Below are 20292 nucleotides of genomic sequence, written 5' to 3'. Positions count from 1 at the left end.
TACTGATGATATTACTTTTTTCTTTCATGCATGCATAGGAAAGCTAGATCTTTGATACATTCATTATAAAAATCAAGGAACTGTTGTCTTCAAGGATGACTTCATTATGCAGTGCTTGTCAACTTATTATATATGTAATCAATATGCCTTTATATATGTAATGAAAGCTTTTAGCAGAAATCCTACTGAACAGTACAGAACTGGGCAGAAGAATGAATTGCAAGGCATTTGAAAACCAGTGCATTGAGAAATATTCTTCAAACAATGTTAGATGACAAATGAAAACTCTTGAAAGTATAAGTGAGAAGTCATCATGGGTTGTTTCATCATGCCTTCTTTTATCCGTGTGACTCACTCCTGTTCCTGGAAGAAGAGAAAAAGAGCGGGTGGGCGGGGTCATATTTGAATTTCCCTCTGTTACCCTGGAATGCACCGCCAGGATTCTGTGATTCACCCGAAGACCCCTTCCTTCTTTTTTCAGGAATCGGGTTTCAAAGTCAATCATGTATTTCTGTTGACAAATAAAAGTCCCTGGCATTGGGTTTTTGTGCTTTAACTTCTCACGAACCCGGAGTCGTTGAGACCTGAGAGATGCTGAGTAATTACTTTACAGAGGTATTCGCTGTTGTTTTACTTTCACTCTAATGTTAAATTAAGTCCATTGTGCACATAAAAGAATCTCCCAAAGGTACTGATGTTAAATAAAATAAACAACCAAAGAAAAAGTTCTTTTTTTTTTAATAAGCTCTCTTAAATCTTAATATCATCAACCACAATTTATCCAAGGAGACAAAACTACTGTTCTTGATGTGATTTCAGCTATGTTATCGAAAAACCGGTCGTTTTCAGATCTAAATTCCTCTCAAAATTTAAGTAAGCAATGTTTTTTTGCTTAACAATTAATTAATTTTCAAATAAAAATATTCACGTGCATACGTTAAAGTATTACTGACTGAAAAGGTTCTAATTTTAATTAATTTCTGCATTTTCCTCTGTTTTGCTAATATTTATTGATGTGTTGTACATGTATAACTTTTTTCTTTATTTATATTTTTATGTGTACAGAAAAGAACGTTTCAGTCAGTATATTTTATTTTGCATTGATGACGTTGATTTTATAATAAACCATTACTGATAAATATTGACTTTCTCCTTCTGGAAATTAATGTTTAATTTATCTAGTCTTGGTGAGTCTTTTTTACCATACTTGACAAGACATTTTGCCGATGTTCTGTGAGTTTTAGGTCAGGACGACATGCCGGCCATTCCAAGTATTGAGTGAAAACCCTTTCCAATTATTTGAAGACGGTTTGACAAGGGTGAAATATAAATAGCCTGGGCTGCACCCTCCTCCCTCATCTTGAAGGCATAAATAGCCAGGGTTTGCACCCTCCTCCCTCATCTTGAAGGCATAAATAGCCTGGGCTGCACCCTCCTCACTTATCTTGAAGGCATTAATAGCCTGGGTTTACACCCTCCTCCCTCATCTTGAAGGAAGATAAGCAAAACTTTCCTCTGTTGAGTTAGGTCAAATTTATTATGAACAAAACATTCAACTACAAAGTTAATGGACTGGATCAGCAGAGAAACTCACGAATCAAGAGGACTGTCAATAGGTGGCCTTCAGAGGATCTGACTTTTAGAAAATCACACCTGATTAAGATAGCTCGTGCGAAGTCGTCACACGGAGACTTACTTTTGGATCAACTGAGGAAGGTTGCTTGATGTGTCTCACCTAATTGAAGGGGTCAATTCCTTGGCTCCATCAAGAGGATATGTAATCCACCAATATGAGAATTGTGCTTGAGCAGCGAGTATCTGAGCCCCGTTCTGATTTTTGGAGGAAACAGGGTTGTTTTATTTTATATAGTACTGATATAAATGTATTGTTTTCTGGCTTTAAGTGTGTTGAGAGTGAATGTACTTATTGGCGTGAATGTTTAGAGTGAGAGGGCTTTTGGAGGAATATTGAGAACCCTTTTGACCCTCATGTAGATTATTTATATAACTTATGTGGAAGGTGATGGTGGAATTCTAAGTACTTTAAGTGAGTAAATGGTATGTATATAGGAAAGAATGTATTTAAGAGTTAGTTGGATTTTGATCTGATGATAGGCTGAAATGCTAACTGTTGATAGCCTCTGGAGCCCAACCTCGGTGGGCAGACGGATAAGACCGAGGTCTGCCAACACCTGATGTGGGTGGTTCTCAAGGCCTGTCCGTAATTTATTGTAAATTACAAAAGCTGGACTTGCCAGTGGACTTGCAAGAAGTGATAGGCTCAACTCTGCACATGTGTGATGGGCATTGTGCAAAATTGAGCTTATATAAATTAGCAATCAGTACAAAGTTTTGAATAGCATCTTGCTGACATTGTTTTGTAGCCGTAACTTTGAGGACCTCTATGACAAAATTCCAGTGATATTTTTACAATAGGTTGTTTGCTGGTGTCCACTCTTAACTCTGCAGTTAAATTTTGAACATGGGACCTTGTGACTTTTATACTGCACCTTCATTTGAAGCCACATTCTTCTTGAGGTTTCTTTATAAATCTTTAATAAGAAAGTCTTACGGTTTAGACATTGCATAAATCTCTTCCATGTCACACTTCAATGATTCTTTGTACAACGTGCCTGATAGGTTCGCCCAGATAAAATCTAAAGTCAGGGAGGCTCGCCTTGGGCAGTCGGCTGTTGTGTTAAGATCGTTTTCTCCTATACAGCTTAATCTGATGACTAGCTTCTTTGAAATGCTTGACTATTTTAACAGTGGAGAACTTTTGTGCTTAAATTTTAGGCCTTGGTTAGCTTGAGACTCTGATTTTGAAAAGTATTCACTATGTGTGGTGTTTAGTGACCATTAGTTGGTGATGAGTACAAATATTTTGATTGAGTCTAAAATTTCTAGCATTGTATAAATTCAATTTTTTTCCACATCCTACATGTATTTGTATAATTTAAACAATGTCCCAGACTCTGAAGATGATCTCAATAAAGATCGAAACATGGCACGATAAAGAAAATGTTTTTCTAAACCTCTGTCACACCAGATCGCATCTCATGATCTCCAAATAATCAGTATTCGCTATGCAACTTAACACTAATGAGAATTTTCCCTGTTCATTATTTGTAGAGTTAATTTAATGGCAAGCTTCTCTGCTCAAACCTCAACCTCATTCAATTGAATTTTTTTGAAATTTGTATACAGGTCAATATCATTCTCAGTTCTCTCAATCGTTGTCCAACTTATCTGAAGATGTAAACCAGAGGCAGGTCATATCAACTGTCTCACTAGCATTAGAAACTCTTCACCTTAATTTAACATCTCTGACCACCTCCTTGCCCTGGCTGTGCAGTAATGACTACAGTGGAATCACACCACAAAAGATCAAGTCAAGATGTGAGACATTAAGGTGAATCAGGCTTTCTTTCTTGGCTACCCACCGACTTCTTCATGACAATGTGTCAAGTTCTTAAGATAATTGTTCTGGGAATTTTGAGTAATCTGGCCACATATTTGACTTCCTCTCTTTCATTAACAAGAAGATTCTTGTTGGATCTGTGTCACAAAATAATAAAATATAGAAAAACAATAAAATGACAGAAAGATAAATTAAACCATTAGAGAGCTTTAGACTAAAACAAATGAGATGGTTGATTATTTAAAGAATATTATTCATAATCCAATTGCTAAAATAGTGAGGGTTTGTTTGTGTTCCATGTAATAAACTTAAAATTTAAAGCAAGGATTTGTCTAATAAGGAAGTAAAACAAACCAAAAAAATTGGAGGGATAATGGAACATCCTAGGTTTGGATCTCAGCAGCCCTAAATTCAAACCCACCTTAGTTTTGTATTAGATAAACATAGTTGTTGTTATATTGTTTGTTACTGGAACCATTAATTTATGTACAAAAAAAAAATTGTGTATCATAAGTACGGCTTTTTCACAGATTGAGAGAATCCGTGGAATCGGAAAGGACTGGAATCTCACAGACGAAGAAATTGACAGGATCATAGATGAGTCGTTCAGGTTCCTCGAAGCAGATGGCTTTCAGGATGAACAGGACACTTTGCAAAAGAGAAAAAGTCAAATTAGTTTAATCGGCTTATCCATAGTCATTTGCTTGGTCGCTGTCCTGTTTGGTCTTCTCTTCACCTACCGTAAGACTGCACATAACTACCTTGAAAGGAACATACAGGAACTCATTTATCCTGGGATGAAACTTTTAAGGAAAATAATGCTTCCGATCGTCAAGACTTTTCCTTCAATTACAGGTTCTTCATTTTAATTTGATTTGATGATTTATATTATTAGTTATTGTGTGTGTTTGTTTGTATTAACCTAATTAATTACTGTTAGAAAAATTAAGTAAATAATTACATTTTGTGTTTTTTCTTCTCACTTGCAGACTCTTAGAAGAAGGGATTCGAAAAATGAAGCATCTTCATATGCAATCATTATTTCTAATCTGAATTAGCTCTTCTCTATTTGTATTCAGACTGTGATATTTTAATTATTCCTGTATGAAATAATCTCATTAAAAAACATTATATCTCTCTTTTCTTGAAATTGATAAATAAATAAACTGTTTTTACTATGCACCCGACTTTTGAATCCCTGAAAATTTGCAGACCTTATACTAAAATTTTTATCCAACTTGTATTAAACATGTGTCAGACTGATCTGGTAGTTCTCCACATGCATGAATAAGAAAATATAGCCATTTTTTGGGTTAAATATGATGTTTTATTTTTATTTGCATGTTTTGTAGGTTCAATTTTACGTAATGACACCCAGACAATTTGACTCAAAATATATATAAAAATATAGTTAAAGTTAATGGTGGTGTTGGTCTGAGTCAGTGAACTCATGTTAAACCAGCAGTAAGTCACTTGTGGGGTTTGTCTATACTCGCGAGTATTGATGCTACTCAAACTCAAGAGAACCTGTCGTACCTCACTGAAGATGACTTCAGCCAACACGCATTTGAGTACTGTTAATACTCACAAGTGTAGGCAGGACCAGTAAGTGACCCTCTGCCGGTTCAAATAAAATATATTTACTTTATGTGTTCAGTCATAATCCATCTCCACTCTCCTATCCTTCACGTTGTATTTTGACCCAAAGGATTGCGATAAAACAGCAGGTCTTCAGCCAAACATTGTAATAAAACACAAACTTAAGTCAGTAGGAAAGTCCAATATTAAGTGTATTTGAACTGTTGACATATCTGATCATTTTCGTCTCTCAAATGTGTTTGGAAAGGGTAGTTCTACTGACAAACTGGCTTTGCAGCTATCTGGATTTCAAGCATTAAATGCCCTTTGTCAGGCTGAAACGTACAAGTACGTTTTTCAACATGACATCTGAACAGTTCACATCTTATAGGCATTCATGTTGAAAAATGTGCTTGTACATTTCAGCCTAACAATGAGCATTTAATGCTCAAAATCCGGATAGCTGCTAAAACCAGTTTTTGAGTATAACTATCTTTTCCAACTAGTGAAATGATGTACTCATTCCACCTCTATTAATATATAGAGGAAATTTCAGTTAGTTGTTTTGCTGAAACAAATCTTTCTCAAACTGATTAATACTCTTTACAATTTTAATGTTATTGTTATTGATGGATACTTGTGTAATCTGAATTATTTGTTTAACTTAATACATGCACATTACATTGTGCATGTATTACATGTAATAAAACATGTACATATGTATAAGTACATTTACCTTAATATATTTAAAGTTGATGGCGAGTGTTGGCCTGCGAGTCGGCAAACATGTTGAACCAGCACTGCATCTATCTTTTTTTATGTCAAAAATGTCGCCTCAAATGCATTTCGGCCTTACTCCATCTTCAGTGAGGAACAGTCTACAATGGCTCAGTGCCAGTTTAGTTGTTTAATTTCGTTTTTCAGGCTTGACATTTACAACAAGTTAAGCTTCAACTAGACCTCATTTTAATAATAAAAAAAAAAATATTTTACAAAAATTGTCGATCTATTTGGTGATTGTGAACATAGCAACTTAACGCTCTCAATCAGCAAACTTGAAAGAAAAAAATTATATGTAATAAAAATAGATTATTGAAATTGAATACCTAATTTGGTATTACATAACATTTTTTATGCCTCAAAATTGATGTTCCAAGTTTTATAAAGCACATTTTAAAAATTATTTATCTGATTTTATAGCAAATTTCGATTTATTGCATTTTTAAATTCCAGAGTGGTACGATGAGGCTTGTTTAATTTCAAATCCATACTTTAGAGTATCAGACATAGATTGCTGGCCTTGCAAAGGGGTCAGGAGTGTGTTAAACTTGACACAGAGCAATCTCATGAGTAAGGAATTCCACACTGGAATCCCTTTTATTATAAAGGTGAATAATCATTATCCCCCCTAACCCATGCAAGTCAAAATCTTTTTCTTATTTGGAAATTTTACAGGATGAAACTCTCAAGCTTGTAAGGTTTAGAGACTTGAAAAACATGTACAATTCAAAAAAAGACATGTTTGATCGGGACGCGCCGAGGATTGAAAGCACAGGGGGGTGGTCAACGAGTGAGGATATTTTCTACAACAAACCGTTAAACACCAATCCATCTCAAGCTAGAGACGTCCATACATCTTGGTAATTAACAATACAAAGAATTTTTACCTATTTGTAAAAATTGTTTTATTCTTTAGGAAACTGAATAGACTTGAGCCAACGAGAGAAGTGAGAAAATTGTTCGGATTTCCAAAAAAATTGCCCAATTATGTTTCAGGGGTAACTCCAGAGAAATATATACTGATAGACGAAAAGCTTTCACCACCTTACCAGATTGTAAGTTTTATTGTAAATAAAATTAAATTTTTATTAATGTCTTGAATATTTTTAGCCTGGAACAGAAGGCACAACAGTGTTCTTAGTGCAAGGTAGCGGAACCCGCCTTGTTATTTTAGAGCCTTCGGCCGAATGTCAATCTTCATGTCATCGAGTTTCAGTTCTTCTAACTCCCAACCATATATGTAAGTTTTAATTTCTTATTTCCTATAGTATAAAATTAATATTTACTTTTTTTTCAGTATGGTACAACTGGTGGTACTGGAGAGCGACAAGTGCCCCGTCTGAATCAGGACGATTAAGTGTCACTTACCTTGGGTCTTATTACTAAAAAGTTCCTAATTTATATAAAGCAAATAATAAATTGTGAACGCTCATAATAAATCATTTTCTATTTGTTCATTATTTTAACCTCTGAAAAGCCTGTATTAGTTTTTACGTAAATTTATCAACAATAATCTGGGTTACACTGGCCTACCCAGGTATATTAAGTTGTCCTCAAAATTGTAACATTTTAAAAATTGTTTGCAACCCTAATAACGAAATTCACGTTGATACATGAAGATTCACCATAACTTATTAGTTAGTTAGATTCACTAGTTTTGCGGGAGGTTGGTGTCCAAGTGGATCAAGGACATGATAGCTCAAGTGGTTAAGCAGCAGCGTATCAAGCCGAAGATCGTGGGTTCGAATCCCGCTCGTGCCATTGACTTTTTTATCTCTTAATACCTTAATTATAACTTATTAGGTTATTAAAAATGATATTGACTTACTCCCTTCTAGTATTTATCAATTCTTTAATTGAATATCGTTACTCTAAATATGGAGAACTCTTGATGGAATAATAAACATGGTCAAAACTTCCCTCAACTGAATTTTTTTTCTCTTTATTTATGATTTAACTAAACAATTTCACTTGTATAATTCATTAATTTTTGTAATACATTTTTATTTTGAAATTACAGTTTTATTTACTTAAATTTAAAAATGTACATTATTTCAAATAAATTAAATTAACTATACTTTTTATTTAAGATCTTGATTAAGATGAAAAAGCTAGCAACATAAGTGGGATTATTTTATTTCCTATTTTATTAACTTTTTATATTTTTATGAACTTGTTGTATTCTTCCTTTTTACACATTTTTCAACTAATATTGTAAATAAATTTATTAAAAAATGCTAAATTATTTACATTTTTTAATTGGTCATTTGTTAAAAAAGAAATACATATACAAATCTTGACCTGAAGGACAAAAATAGTTCAGCTTTGAAAGTTCCCTGGCACAGATTGTCAACAAGAGTTGAATAGAGATCTGTCAACCGAGTTTTAGCTTATCGGGTATATTTCTGCTTCTCGCCATCTTCAGTTTTTAATAATAATTTTGGGTAAAAACCAGCACGGATGATGACAAGGTAAAATGCATCTTACAGACCAAAACGGTTACGAAGGCCTAAACCGCAGGTTCACTAGGCAGACCTCATAATTTTTGGATATAAATCAGTTTGGTTTTAAATCAGCACAGCCTAAATAACTAGCCACAATATTACAAAATATACATTTTTACAAAACTTCTTCTCTGCTGATTAGATATTCACACACTCAAGTCATGTTTCAATTCATAAACTGGAACGGATTCTTGACTCGAAGGACAAAAGTTGGACTCTTTCAAACTTGATTTGACCAACTAAAATAATAAAACCAGACCACAACCCGAATCCTAATCAACATCATAGTGAATGCTGGTTGATCGCATAAAAAACATTAATAAACTAAAATAGTTCAACTCTGAAGGTTCTTACAACATTGACAACAAAAGTTGAACTATCCTTGCGTTTACCTTGTTAGGTGCATTCCGGCTTCAAGCCGTTAAACTTTTAACAATAATTTTGGTCAAAATCCACCACTGAAAAAGACAAGTCGAAACACATCCAACAGACATGAACAGAGTCTCAAACATGGCTGAAGACAAAAGGTCAATGCCAAAAAACAACAGACCGAAACCATTACGAAATAACCAAACTACAAGTTCACTTAGCAGACCTCACTATTTTTGGTCACAAGTGCAGGGAAAAATCAAACAGTTGTGTTTCATAGTGGCATCTTGTGTGAGCAGAATGGAGCTTGAGTTGTGTTCTTTATAAGTATTCTTAAAGTCATTTTCAAACCTAAACAGCATTTAGGTGAGAAAACATACAATCAGACAAATTAATTTAATGTTTAGCCAATGCAAAAAAATTCTATGGCCACATGTAATACAGCTTCACATTACTATTTAAAAAAATAGAAGCTAATGTAAGAAAGAAGGTAAAAATGTTCTACATAAACTAATAAAAAAAAACAGTGTAAACTTATTACTCTTTGTAATAATTGACAAGGAACAGAAGAAATGACAAAAATAGACACCAAAAGGTATTAGAAAACAGTGAGAAAAAGAATTTTAGCTTTTCCAATTCCTTTATTGTATGAAACACTTTCACTCCATTTGTTTTCAAGGGAAAACAGTTAAATATATTTGTTCATCATAAAATTTTGTCATAGGAGTTTTATTTTACAATTGTACTTAGATTTGTAATTCTACTGAAAGGCTTTTAAATTATAAATAACAAATTAATTGTCAGGAGTGTGTTTGTGTGTGAGTACAATAACTGTCACAACGCTGTGATTAGCGCCGTTTGGAATTGTTAGCTTGAGGAGTAACAAATTTTGAATTGAGCCGAAGCGAATAATTTGACTTTGCAAAAGTTTGCTTTAAATAATATATTTGCATTGTGAAATAATAAAAGAAACATTTTGCCAAAGCAACAACAATTAACAATATATACAAAATAACAGTAATCTTTACATCTCATTTATTTCCAAATAAAGAAGTTCAAAAACAATATTTCATTCCTTCGGAATTACGAAAATAAAATGAAAAAGAATCTTTTACTTTCAAACTTATGCAATTAAACAATACATAACCCTTAAACCTCAAACTCATGTACAAAAAATCAACACCTCCTCATAATTTTTTTTTTAATACAAACAGGAGCAAAAATATATGGATCATATAGAGAATTTATTTCATTTATTAGCTCGATTTCAAAAACCTAAGGCAGTTATGTGACAAAAAATAAACAAATACACAAAAAGTTATTTGATTTTTAATAAAAACCACACCCATTTTGATAATCTTGTTTCCTATCTGACCTTACAGTGTAAAGCCATTCCTACAAATTTATCATAATAGTCAAAAATTAATTACATTCTTTAGATTGATACCCTATTTACCTCCAATAAAGACTATCATTTTTTCCATTTGATCATAAAATAAAAAATAAAAACGTTGAAATACCAGTTGTATATAATAATTAATGGATATTAATTAGGCTAGATGTAATTTTTATAATTATATTACTAAGAGATAAACTTATGGTCTATCTTTCCTTCTTTTTTTAAATATTTTTTTATAATATTTACATTTTAAAAAATTATGACAAAAAAATATAAGTTGAAAAATAAATTATTTTGAGAACGCAATAACATAATTTGATTTCAAATCCATAAATAAAAAGACAAGGGATTCTAAATAATAATTAGGAAGTTAGTATTTTTTAAAAAATATGCTGTCTAAGAGCTCCTTTTATTAAAAACTCGGAGAAATCATCAACGTAAAAAGAAATTTGCCCCCAAATCTTCAATTATTATTCTATTGATAAGTGATGCGCATCTTTATATATCGTTTTATTTTTATTTTATCTTCGAATCATTACTTAAAAGCGCAATAACAGGGGAGTGAAAGTAAGATGTTGGGGGAGAGAGAGATAACAATAGAGTGAGTTTAATAGATTTGATGATAATATTGGGAGCCTGCAGATGACGTTGCTTAATCTCTCTCCCTTGTGTTTTTATTGTTGCTTTTTGCATCAATTCCATTTGTCCCCAGTTTTTGACTTCCCATCCCCCGCAAGTCGCTCGTCTTAGTGACTGATCCTCGCGAAGAACTAAACGGAGGCGCCTGGTTAGGCACTGCTCACATCTTCATTCTATGATTTTGAGCACTTTACCAATTGCAATGGTTTTACCTGAAATTTCAATAATAATAAGAAATCCGATAAATTATTAATGGTTTGATTTAACATACCCTCATCCCTGAGAGTGAACCTTCCCATTTGTGGGAACAACTTGAATTGCTCTAAACAGATTACTCCGGCGCATTCTATCCTCATGATGGCGACTTGGTCTTGTTTGACAAACCTTGGCCTAGTTTTAGTTTTTTCTCCAGTCTTCTTGTCTATAAGGCAAATCAACGCTTTGACAGTGACCTCTTCAGCGACACAATGGATGTGCATAACGGCTGAATAGCCCGCACATATAATAGATTTGTGCTCGAGAATGACAACCTAAACATTATACATTGTGTATTATTCAATAATAAAGCAAATTTTTATTAATAATTTATACCTGAGCATCAAAAACTTTGCCGGTCTTGGCAGGTGCGTTGGGATCACAGAGAACAAACCCAGGAGAAACATCCTCCTCTTCAATGCCTTTCAGCTTGACTTTTATATTTTCACCAGGACCTACAGACGTGACTTCTTCATCATCTGAAAACAACTGATCTACTACTACCGGGGTCTGGAAATGCAAAAATTTACTCATTATAACACATTACGATTGGAATGTTTTTTTAAAAACTCATCAAATTACCCTATTAGGCATTAAAATGAGGGACTGTCCTTTTTTCATTTCGCCGCTTTCAACCTTTCCCATGACTACTGTTCCCATATCCTTGTATTTTTCAACGACAGGCATGAGAAACGGTCCGTCCATTTTTCTGTTAAGAGATGGAAGGTTGTCGATGAATGTTATAAATGGCACTCCTCTGAAAAGTAGAAGTAAATCATAAGACAATTTGATAAAAGAATATAACTGAACCAATAAATTCCATAATTAAATAAGGGATTTTAATATAATTTCAATATTGTATTTATAGTGAATATAGACTTTTGAGTGGAGAAACGTATGAGCATTTTTCAGTTCACGCACGTCATAGGACCACTTTCTTTTAAGGCGCATATTAATGCGCGGTGACATTATGTGGATGAACGTCATGATGTTACTGATGATGCGCACAATGCAAAATAGTTCAATACTATTCCTGTTTATTTATTTTTAAGCCAGATGAGGTTATAATTTGATTGTTTTATAAGTTTATTAAATGTGAAAATATGAACAATTTTGTAATAAAACTGAAGTTAAAAAGATATTTTTTTTTTTTTTTATTATTCCAATTTCTTTTGCATATAACGGATCTTTAAATTTTTTGAACATCACGAATCCTAGAGCTGTATTCTAAAATAAAATTGCTGAAATCAGATGGAACAGAAGGTCCATTCCAACAAAAGAATGATGATGACATCCAGAAGAATGATATCCCATCCCATAATGCAAAGTCCAACACGCAAAATCTGTGCCACTGCCACAGCACCACACGTCTGTCAGCTGTGCTGAGCTGATAGCATCTCAATTTGCCCTGATCCATTAATTTCCTTATGCTACAAAAGGGGGACCTAATTCTCTTCACATTGCATGCCTCTCAATATGCGCCTTGCCTTATTTTATACAAAAGTTCTCATCGTAATGGTTAAATCAATTAAATTAGTTCATTCTTTCACAGACCTTAGTATGTTCTTAGTCATATATAAAAATCATTTGATCTTCCCAACTCTCATTCAACACAATTTGGGTGCAAACCCAACATTCAATGTGTTAAGAAAGATAATACATCAATGAAAAGTTTCTACTCACCTATACCAGGGGCACAGTTTTTCATCGATTTGTTCTTTTAGGCCAAGGCCAGTAAGTCCTGAGACTGGCATGAAAGTGAGATCCTTAGTGGTGTTGAATCCTAGTTTTTTAAGGTATGGAAGGATTTTATCTCTACATTCATTATATCTATCCTCAGACCATTTGACAGTCGGATCGTCCATTTTGTTAATAAGAACTACCATGTGTTTCACGCCCGCAGTCTTTGCTAACATGGCATGTTCCCTAGTTTGGCCTCCTCTGTCAAAACCTGTTTCAAATTCCCCTTTCCTAGCAGATATCACCTTGCATGGAAAAATGTTCCGATAAATTATTTTTCCCGTTACAACGATTAAATTAGAGTTTTTCATTGAACAATAAATACATACAAGAACAGCTAAATCAGCTTGTGCAGTGCCGCCGATCATATTTGGCACAAAACTTTTGTGCCCAGGCGCATCGAGAATTGTGAAGTGCTTTTTGTCAGTCTCAAAATACGCTCTACCAACTTCTACGGTTTTGCCCTTTTCTCTTTCTGAAAATTAATGCAATAGCAATTAAATATTAATTACTTATTTATGCAGAATCTAATTACATACCTTCTTGATTTGTATCAAGAGCCCAGGACAAATACCATGACTCTCTACTCCTCTCCTTTGCTTCTCTCTCATATTTTTCCAGTGTCCTTTTATCGACCATACCAGTCAAAGCCATAATTTGGCCACCAATAGTTGATTTTCCAGCATCTAAAATTAAAAAAAAAAAAAAATTAAAATGAATCAATTTATTTTTCAACAATCAACAAACACAACCACTTCACACAAAATTATTTTCAAGTAGGTAACAAAAATATGGCTAGTAATTTAAGTTAATCTTGTACAAGACATTTGCTTTAAAGTGAAATGATTTTAAGAAATTTAGTTTAAACTATAAGGTCATTTTTATAAACTAAATCACCAGCCCATACACTAATTATAAAAAAGAAATTCAGCTATCCACTATAATGGACTAGAGCCTAAAAATCTTTTTTTTTTTTTTCTTTTTTTTTTTTTTTTCAAACTACTACAATTAGCAGCATTAAGAAAGTGATCTCTAAATACTATATAAGATAAAGTACTATAATAAATTTCTAAATCTGTTGACATTGCTCACCTTTGAGACCAAGTAAAAACTTACTACGGAATGTGTTAATTTTCTTCAGATTAACAGTTGTTGTTAAGGATCATAAATATAATTTAATTTAGTAATAACTTAAATACTAATTGTATTTGTAAATATGTTTTGTTTATTAGTCATTACTAGCTGCTTAATTCCTGACTATGCACATATGTTACATTAAAAGACATAAATTTTAGTTATTTATAAAAAGGAGGACAACTTACTAATAAAAATAAAATACATCATATAATCTCAAAAATTACATAATGAACAATTAAAACACTTAGAATAATATTTATTTGAATAAAATTATATATAAAAGATAAATTGTACAACATGAATGAAAAATAAGAGAAAAACATTAACATAAAAAATAAAGTTGAAAAACTAGGTATTCATAAAACATTTCAAGTCATTAAAAAAAATTAATTCAAAAAGGACTATTGGAGGAAGATCGTAAATAAAACATTTCAAGACATTAAAAAAAAATTAATTCAAAAAGGACTATTGGAGGAAGATCCTAACTTTCAGTTTACATACCGACATGTCCAATAATGACAACATTGACATGCTCCTTTTTCGACCGGGTCTCCTCGGCGCGGACAGGTTTCTTTTTGGGTTTGATCACAACCTCTTCATCCTCAAGGTCAAGGTCCTCGTCGTCTGGTGTGAGTAGGGTCGGAGGGTCTGAATCCTCGGCCGCCGCCTCCCAAGAGTCAGCAGCTGGTGGTACAGGCAGTTCCATGTCCTCTTCACTAGCAACTCCAACCGGTGGTGCTTCGTATCCTCCAACACCTGTAAAAATAAAAAGTCTAATTTTAAAAAACTTACAAAAACAAATGGGCCGTGTCATTTTAATGATTATGGTCATTTTACACCCCCACGAATCTACATCTAATGGTTTACTTCCTGTAGCCAATTCAATGAGATTCAACCTCTGAACTCAATTTATATTGAATTTTATAATACACTTTAATCGTTAACTATTTTTTGTTGTACATTAATTCTTCTTATTCCTGAACATGTTGGTTTATTCATATTTTCCTTCAGCCAAGCAACAGCCCATATTTTGTTGTGTATTTCAAAATATATGTAGTTTTATGGTTATATTAATTTTAATGTAAACCAAACTATACAAGAATCGGAATTCATGAGTTTTAATAAAAATTATGTAATTATGATGGTTTGAAAGAAAATTCATCAAAACACCGGAAAATCATTTAATGATAGATTAAAATTTTACTAACAATTTATTACCAAGCTTTGCTCTTAATAACGCCTGCTACACCCTCTGGTTTCACGGAGATCCTGGTAAGTAAATAAGCGATCAGATTCTGCCTTGTGAAACAAAATTCCATTCTTTAGCATGAATAGTTTGAGGCTGCTCAATGCTTGTTGGAGGTGGCGAACAATGTGTAACCAGTATCTTTATCAAGATCCATAAGTGCTTTATATGATTCATGACTGGAGAACGTGCAGACCAATTTACGGTGGCAATCATACACTAAGTAATGGGTGACAACTTGAGCTAAATGGTAAAGCATTATCACACATTAATATGAAGTTGTCCCCAATAATGGAAGCAAATGGGATCATATCTTCCAGAAATAACTTTCTCCTTCCTTAGTGCAATCAAAGATCCCTTCTTTATGATAATCAGTTTGGTACAGGCTGGTTCCACCTCATACCATAATTGAATGCTTTTGAAAAGGCGTAACTCACGTTTGGCATAGAAACAAAACGTTCTCCACATCTGATTGCTACAAACTAAACTGGAATTCATCAGTGTAGAGAGCAGGCCCTGCATTGTTCAAGTGCCAAAGCAAAATGCTGATTTGGAATAGAGGAGGAATTCTCCCGAAGCCTTCTGATGTCTGTTTCAGAGCTCACCCTTACATTACGAACGTGTGGAGTTGAGTGCATATCAAGGAAGCCATTAAATGATGGTTCTATAGTACGGAAAAGCATTAAAGTGATTGCCTCCATCGTATGGTCAACCACTGCCTTCTCTTCGATCGAAACTTCCAGTGGCCTTAAACCTCTATAGACCATTGGGCCATATAATGAATGATAAGTTTACTCAAAATTTATTGCTTAATAAAAAATAATAATAACAATTAACTCGCTTGACAAGTTTGCTCTTGAAGGTATGAAGTTGAACTGATTTTCCTTACTTTAATCTAAAGAGTGTACAATGATTAGTACACCCTATAAAGATAAACAAAAATTATTGATGTTGAGTTTACGTTTTAAGTGAACTATTAATCATTATGCTTAGTTATGGAAAATAAATAATTTTTTTTTTGCCTTTTGAGCATTTTATAAAATATGTGACCTAAGAGTGGTTCCAGACGTACAGGATCCGTTGAATGCTGATTAAAGGTTCATCAAATCCCAAGTAGTGGGGATGGTTGCTTGGTTATTCGCCAAGCAACAACATTCAGTGCTCGCCATGCTCAGCTAATTGTCAGTTTCCTTGTCCGCTTCAAAGTGCACAAATTTTCTCGAAGTGGCCAACTCAAATCATCCACACATTCGGGAATCAACTGTACTGTACGGATATCAACTATAATCATCGATCAACACTATTTACTTTTCAATAATAAACTATTCCTAACTAGTACAGATGTATTAATGAAGGAACGTTCCAATTGTTGTATTCGTTTCCACACAAATTGTCTAGTTGTACGAACGTAGGCATGCTATTTGGCCAATGCCAAGACGAGCGTCTCAACAATTGGCAAATGTTCGGCAGCACTCGGCGAGTACACATCTGGAGCCACCTTAACACAAGCCAGAGTTTAAGCCAAATAAGATAGAAGCAGTGTAGACTAAAGAAAATATGAACGACTTTGCAGATTTACTCATCTTTCTTATCACCTCATGAACAAGAGATTAAAGTACATCGTTTATCAAAAGTACATTACAAAATTTATAATACATCTTGATTCAATACTGACTCATTTTTCTTATTGGAATTTAAGTACATTACAAAAAAATTAAGTTTTGCAATGCAGGTTGATCCAACAGATGTATTCTAGAGTTAAAAAGCTATTAAATAGTATAGAAGTGTTGTCTAAGGAAATATGAAAGTTGAAAAAGAATCAATGTAGACTTACTCATCTTTTTTGTCCCCTTATCTACATAAATTGGTGTATTTTCCTAATAAAGTTCTACTACTTATTGGTGAAAATTGATTTATTAAAAACAAATGACTATTTAATACTGGGAGAAATCTATGGTTCGATATTGAGAAGTGCTGTTATTCGAATCGTTTTACCACGTTATTTAGAAATATTGCACGTTGGAAAAAGGTCAATTCTTTTAAAATTTAGAAAAAAAATATTTTCTCCAGTTTTGGATAAGAGTAGATTTAAACTTTTACTAAGAAGGTCTGTTAGTAATTGAAAATACGGTTTAAAAGAGATGAATTGGCGTTAATAACGGAATTGAACTATCCACATTGCCTGAAAGTGTGACACTGACAAGTTCTAGAAAGTTAACCTTAAAATAACGATGTCTGTGGTTAAAAATGTTAAAGATATCGTTGGTATTCACCGTTGGCAACCGGCGAGTCGGCTTTTTTCTCGACTTGGTCCGAGTCCTCTTCTTCCTGGGGCTCCGAATACGAAAAGGAAGGGACGAATTCTGCCGCGTTGACGTTCAACGTGGAGAACTTGGTGGACATGTCCTTCTGTTCGGCCGTGGTCGCATCTCCGCTGGAAAGATCCGCTTGTTGCTCCCAAGAATCTGGGGCCGCGTTGCTTGCCATTTCTCCTGTGTTCAGGACTCGGGGCGATTTTTCCAATTCCCGGCTATTAAACGAGAGACGTTCTAATGGGGGAAAAATAAAAACAAAAAAAAACACCTCCCTATCGCACCGTCAGGGGGATTGAACACCTCGTGTGATCTACAGGGGATAACTGGCCCTCCTCGCCGGAAGTCGGCACCGCTTTGCGCCCGATTCTCCAGCCGCTAACGTCGACAGGATTTCAACTACTTTCTCCACTTTCAGACATTCTTTCCCACAAAAGTCAAAAAAATTTGGAAAATAGAAAAGTCGCCTTTTTTTCCCTAAAGGTCTAAATATTGTTTGTACGCGGCACTTGAAGATCCAAGACTTATATATGCAATAAAAACATATGTTATCCTTAAGCACCAATAGCCCTTAAAACCATTCAGTGCTTTCTACAGTTTATTTTAATAAACATCTAATCCAACTGTAATTAAAAGTCGAATTGAACTCTAAAATAAATCTACCGGAAATGACGGTTCACTAAGGAGGGAAAATCTAAAATTGTTTCGCTTTCAAATCATACCAGAAGTTTCCACCAATATATATATCTCGTAAATTTTAACAACGTTTATAATTTACGAATTTTATTTAACACATTATTATTTTATTTTTTTCTATTTAAATTCGTTATTCAATTAAGTTGGGATGAGTTTTAAACGAATAGAATGTGTTGTTCTCCTTTTGTCTGTATCCAGATTGTCTATTAAATGGCAGTTGGCAGAGTTAAACAAACAGAATCAGTGCTGCTTTAATTTGCTCTTTATGCAGATTATATATTTAATTTAGTAGAAATAAATTTTAAACAAACGAATAGAATCATTGCTGTTCTAATTTTGTCCGTATCCAGATGGTTTATTAAATGGCGCTTGGATAAGTTGTAAACAAACAAATAGAATCATAGTTGCATAATCAAATCATATATTATTCAAAATCCAGATTGTTTATTTGCTGACATAGGGATAAGGTTTAGACAAACAAATAGAATCATTGCTCCTCTAATGTTGTGTTTATGCATATTATTTAATTAATTTAGTAGAAATAAGTTTTAAACAAACAAATAGAATCATCGTCAATCATAGAACAATATAATTTAGTAGAAATAAGTTTCAAACAAACAAATAGAATCATTGTTGCTCTAATTTTTTCTTTATGCATATTATTTATTTAATTTAGTAGAAATACGTTTTAAACAAACAAATAGACTCATTGTTGCTCTAATTTTGTCTTTATGCATATTATTTATTTAATTTAGTAGAAATACGTTTTAAACAAACAAATAGACTCATTGTTGCTCTGATTTTGTCTGTATATTTTTCCCCCATCCCCCTGCAACAGCAGAGGTCATATAAACCCTTAACTTACAGTGATGAGTGCCGTGTCGACGCCTAAACCATTGCGGCCACCGCAATGCTTCGCTCAGATTGTTTATTAATTGGCACTTGGATAAGTTTTAAATAAAATTCAAACAGTGGTTGCGGCCGGGCGACGCAGGGGCCACTGGTCTGTGGGGGTCAACTGCTTTGGGGGGCGGTACTTCGGTGACTGCCGGTGCTGAGCTGGGTTTCTACCTCTGACTGGAGAAGGATGTGAATGGCATGGCACACATGCATATTCTTCGAAAACAGTCAGCCACGGTTTATAAAACAAACAAAATACAGTAAGAAAAAAAGGTGAGAATGCTGGCTTTCATGGGGGTGCAGTGCCGGGGGTAGATGGGTTCCCCCATTCCGGCGGTTCACGGGGCGTTGGCTGCGGCATGGCTACACATGGTTTATGGCTATAAAGCCAATACCAAAAAAAAAAAAAAAAATTCAAATACATTGTTGCATCATCAAGTTATTTATTCACCGACACAAGGGTAAGGTTCGGACAAACAAATAGAATCATTGTTGCCAGAATTTTGTTTGTATCCAGATTTTTTATTAAATGGCAAATAAATATATCACACTATTGACCAATGTACATTATTAATACATTCAGAATTATGCTAGGTAATGCTTAAAATAAATGTTAACAAATGAAAGTTATATATAGAACAAAATAAGTAAATAGATATAGTATACTTTTGCTTCCCCCTCTTTCATATAGAGTGCACTTTGTTGAGAAACTTGAGAAAACGAAGTTAGGCCACTATTTAGAAAGATTTTATTAATAACAATAAAGTACCATATTCACTAAAATTAAAAATATTTTATTCAGTCTCGAGAACCATGATCTGTTAGGAAGCACAAACTCAGGGTTGCAAGCAATTCAAGAAAATTAGTAAAGTTCAGAGTCATTTTGCAAAGCAGTTACCAAATCTATCAACATTTACACCATTTTATTTAATCTATTTAGAGTCTAACATAACACATCCATTTTTGTATATTTTAAGGTCCATCAGAAATACTTATATAAGACAATTAAATTAGCACATTATAGGTATACCAAATTAATTACTAATAAAATTATTAAAAAAAGATTTTGGATTAATGAATTAAAAAAGCTTTCTGTTGAATTTCATTTAAATTTTAACTTAAATGACCAAAAATTGAGGATTGGCCAAAATTGTTTACTCAATTTTGAAACTAGCACCAACATTTAGACAGAACTTTAAAATTAAAGCAATGAATTCTAGCAGAATTTATAAAGAATTGAATTGGGATCAGAAAAGTAAAAATTACCTGACTGACCAGAACCATAAATCATATGCGGTGGATTTTTAAAGCCAGGG

The 20292-nt window shown here is 33.5% G+C and overlaps 2 protein-coding genes across 3 annotated transcripts; one reads left to right on the top strand and one right to left on the bottom strand.

Moving 5' to 3' along the window:
- Nucleotides 1-441: 441 nt before the first annotated feature.
- On the top strand, nt 442-7236 carry LOC106666266. The gene is made up of 7 exons (XM_014393344.2): nt 442-615; nt 3952-4276; nt 6233-6387; nt 6455-6639; nt 6696-6834; nt 6890-7019; nt 7077-7236. Exons 1-7 carry the CDS (start codon nt 592-594, stop codon nt 7163-7165), a joined length of 1047 nt encoding a protein of 348 aa, XP_014248830.1. The 5' UTR covers nt 442-591; the 3' UTR covers nt 7166-7236.
- A 2037-nt stretch (nt 7237-9273) lies between these two features.
- On the bottom strand, nt 9274-17868 carry LOC106666199 (eukaryotic peptide chain release factor GTP-binding subunit ERF3A). 2 transcript variants are annotated; one of them, XM_014393215.2, is made up of 9 exons: nt 17342-17868; nt 14324-14578; nt 13225-13371; nt 13015-13160; nt 12629-12930; nt 11528-11702; nt 11282-11455; nt 10962-11220; nt 9274-10902 (listed from the first exon to the last, which is right to left on the bottom strand). In XM_014393215.2, exons 1-9 carry the CDS (start codon nt 17553-17555, stop codon nt 10859-10861), a joined length of 1716 nt encoding a protein of 571 aa, XP_014248701.1. In that variant the 5' UTR covers nt 17556-17868; the 3' UTR covers nt 9274-10858. The 2 variants fall into 2 exon arrangements, with proteins under 2 accessions (XP_014248701.1, XP_014248702.1); XM_014393216.2 differs by lacking the exon at nt 17342-17868 and adding an exon at nt 16903-17006.
- Nucleotides 17869-20292: the final 2424 nt, after the last annotated feature.

The sequence above is a fragment of the Cimex lectularius genome, unplaced genomic scaffold, assembly GCF_000648675.2.
Source record: "Cimex lectularius strain Harlan isolate CLEC.00 unplaced genomic scaffold, Clec_2.1 scaffold5, whole genome shotgun sequence".
NCBI lineage: Eukaryota > Metazoa > Arthropoda > Insecta > Hemiptera > Cimicidae > Cimex > Cimex lectularius.
The sequence above is the reverse complement of the archived record's forward strand: the minus strand, read 5'-3'. Positions and strand labels throughout refer to the sequence as shown.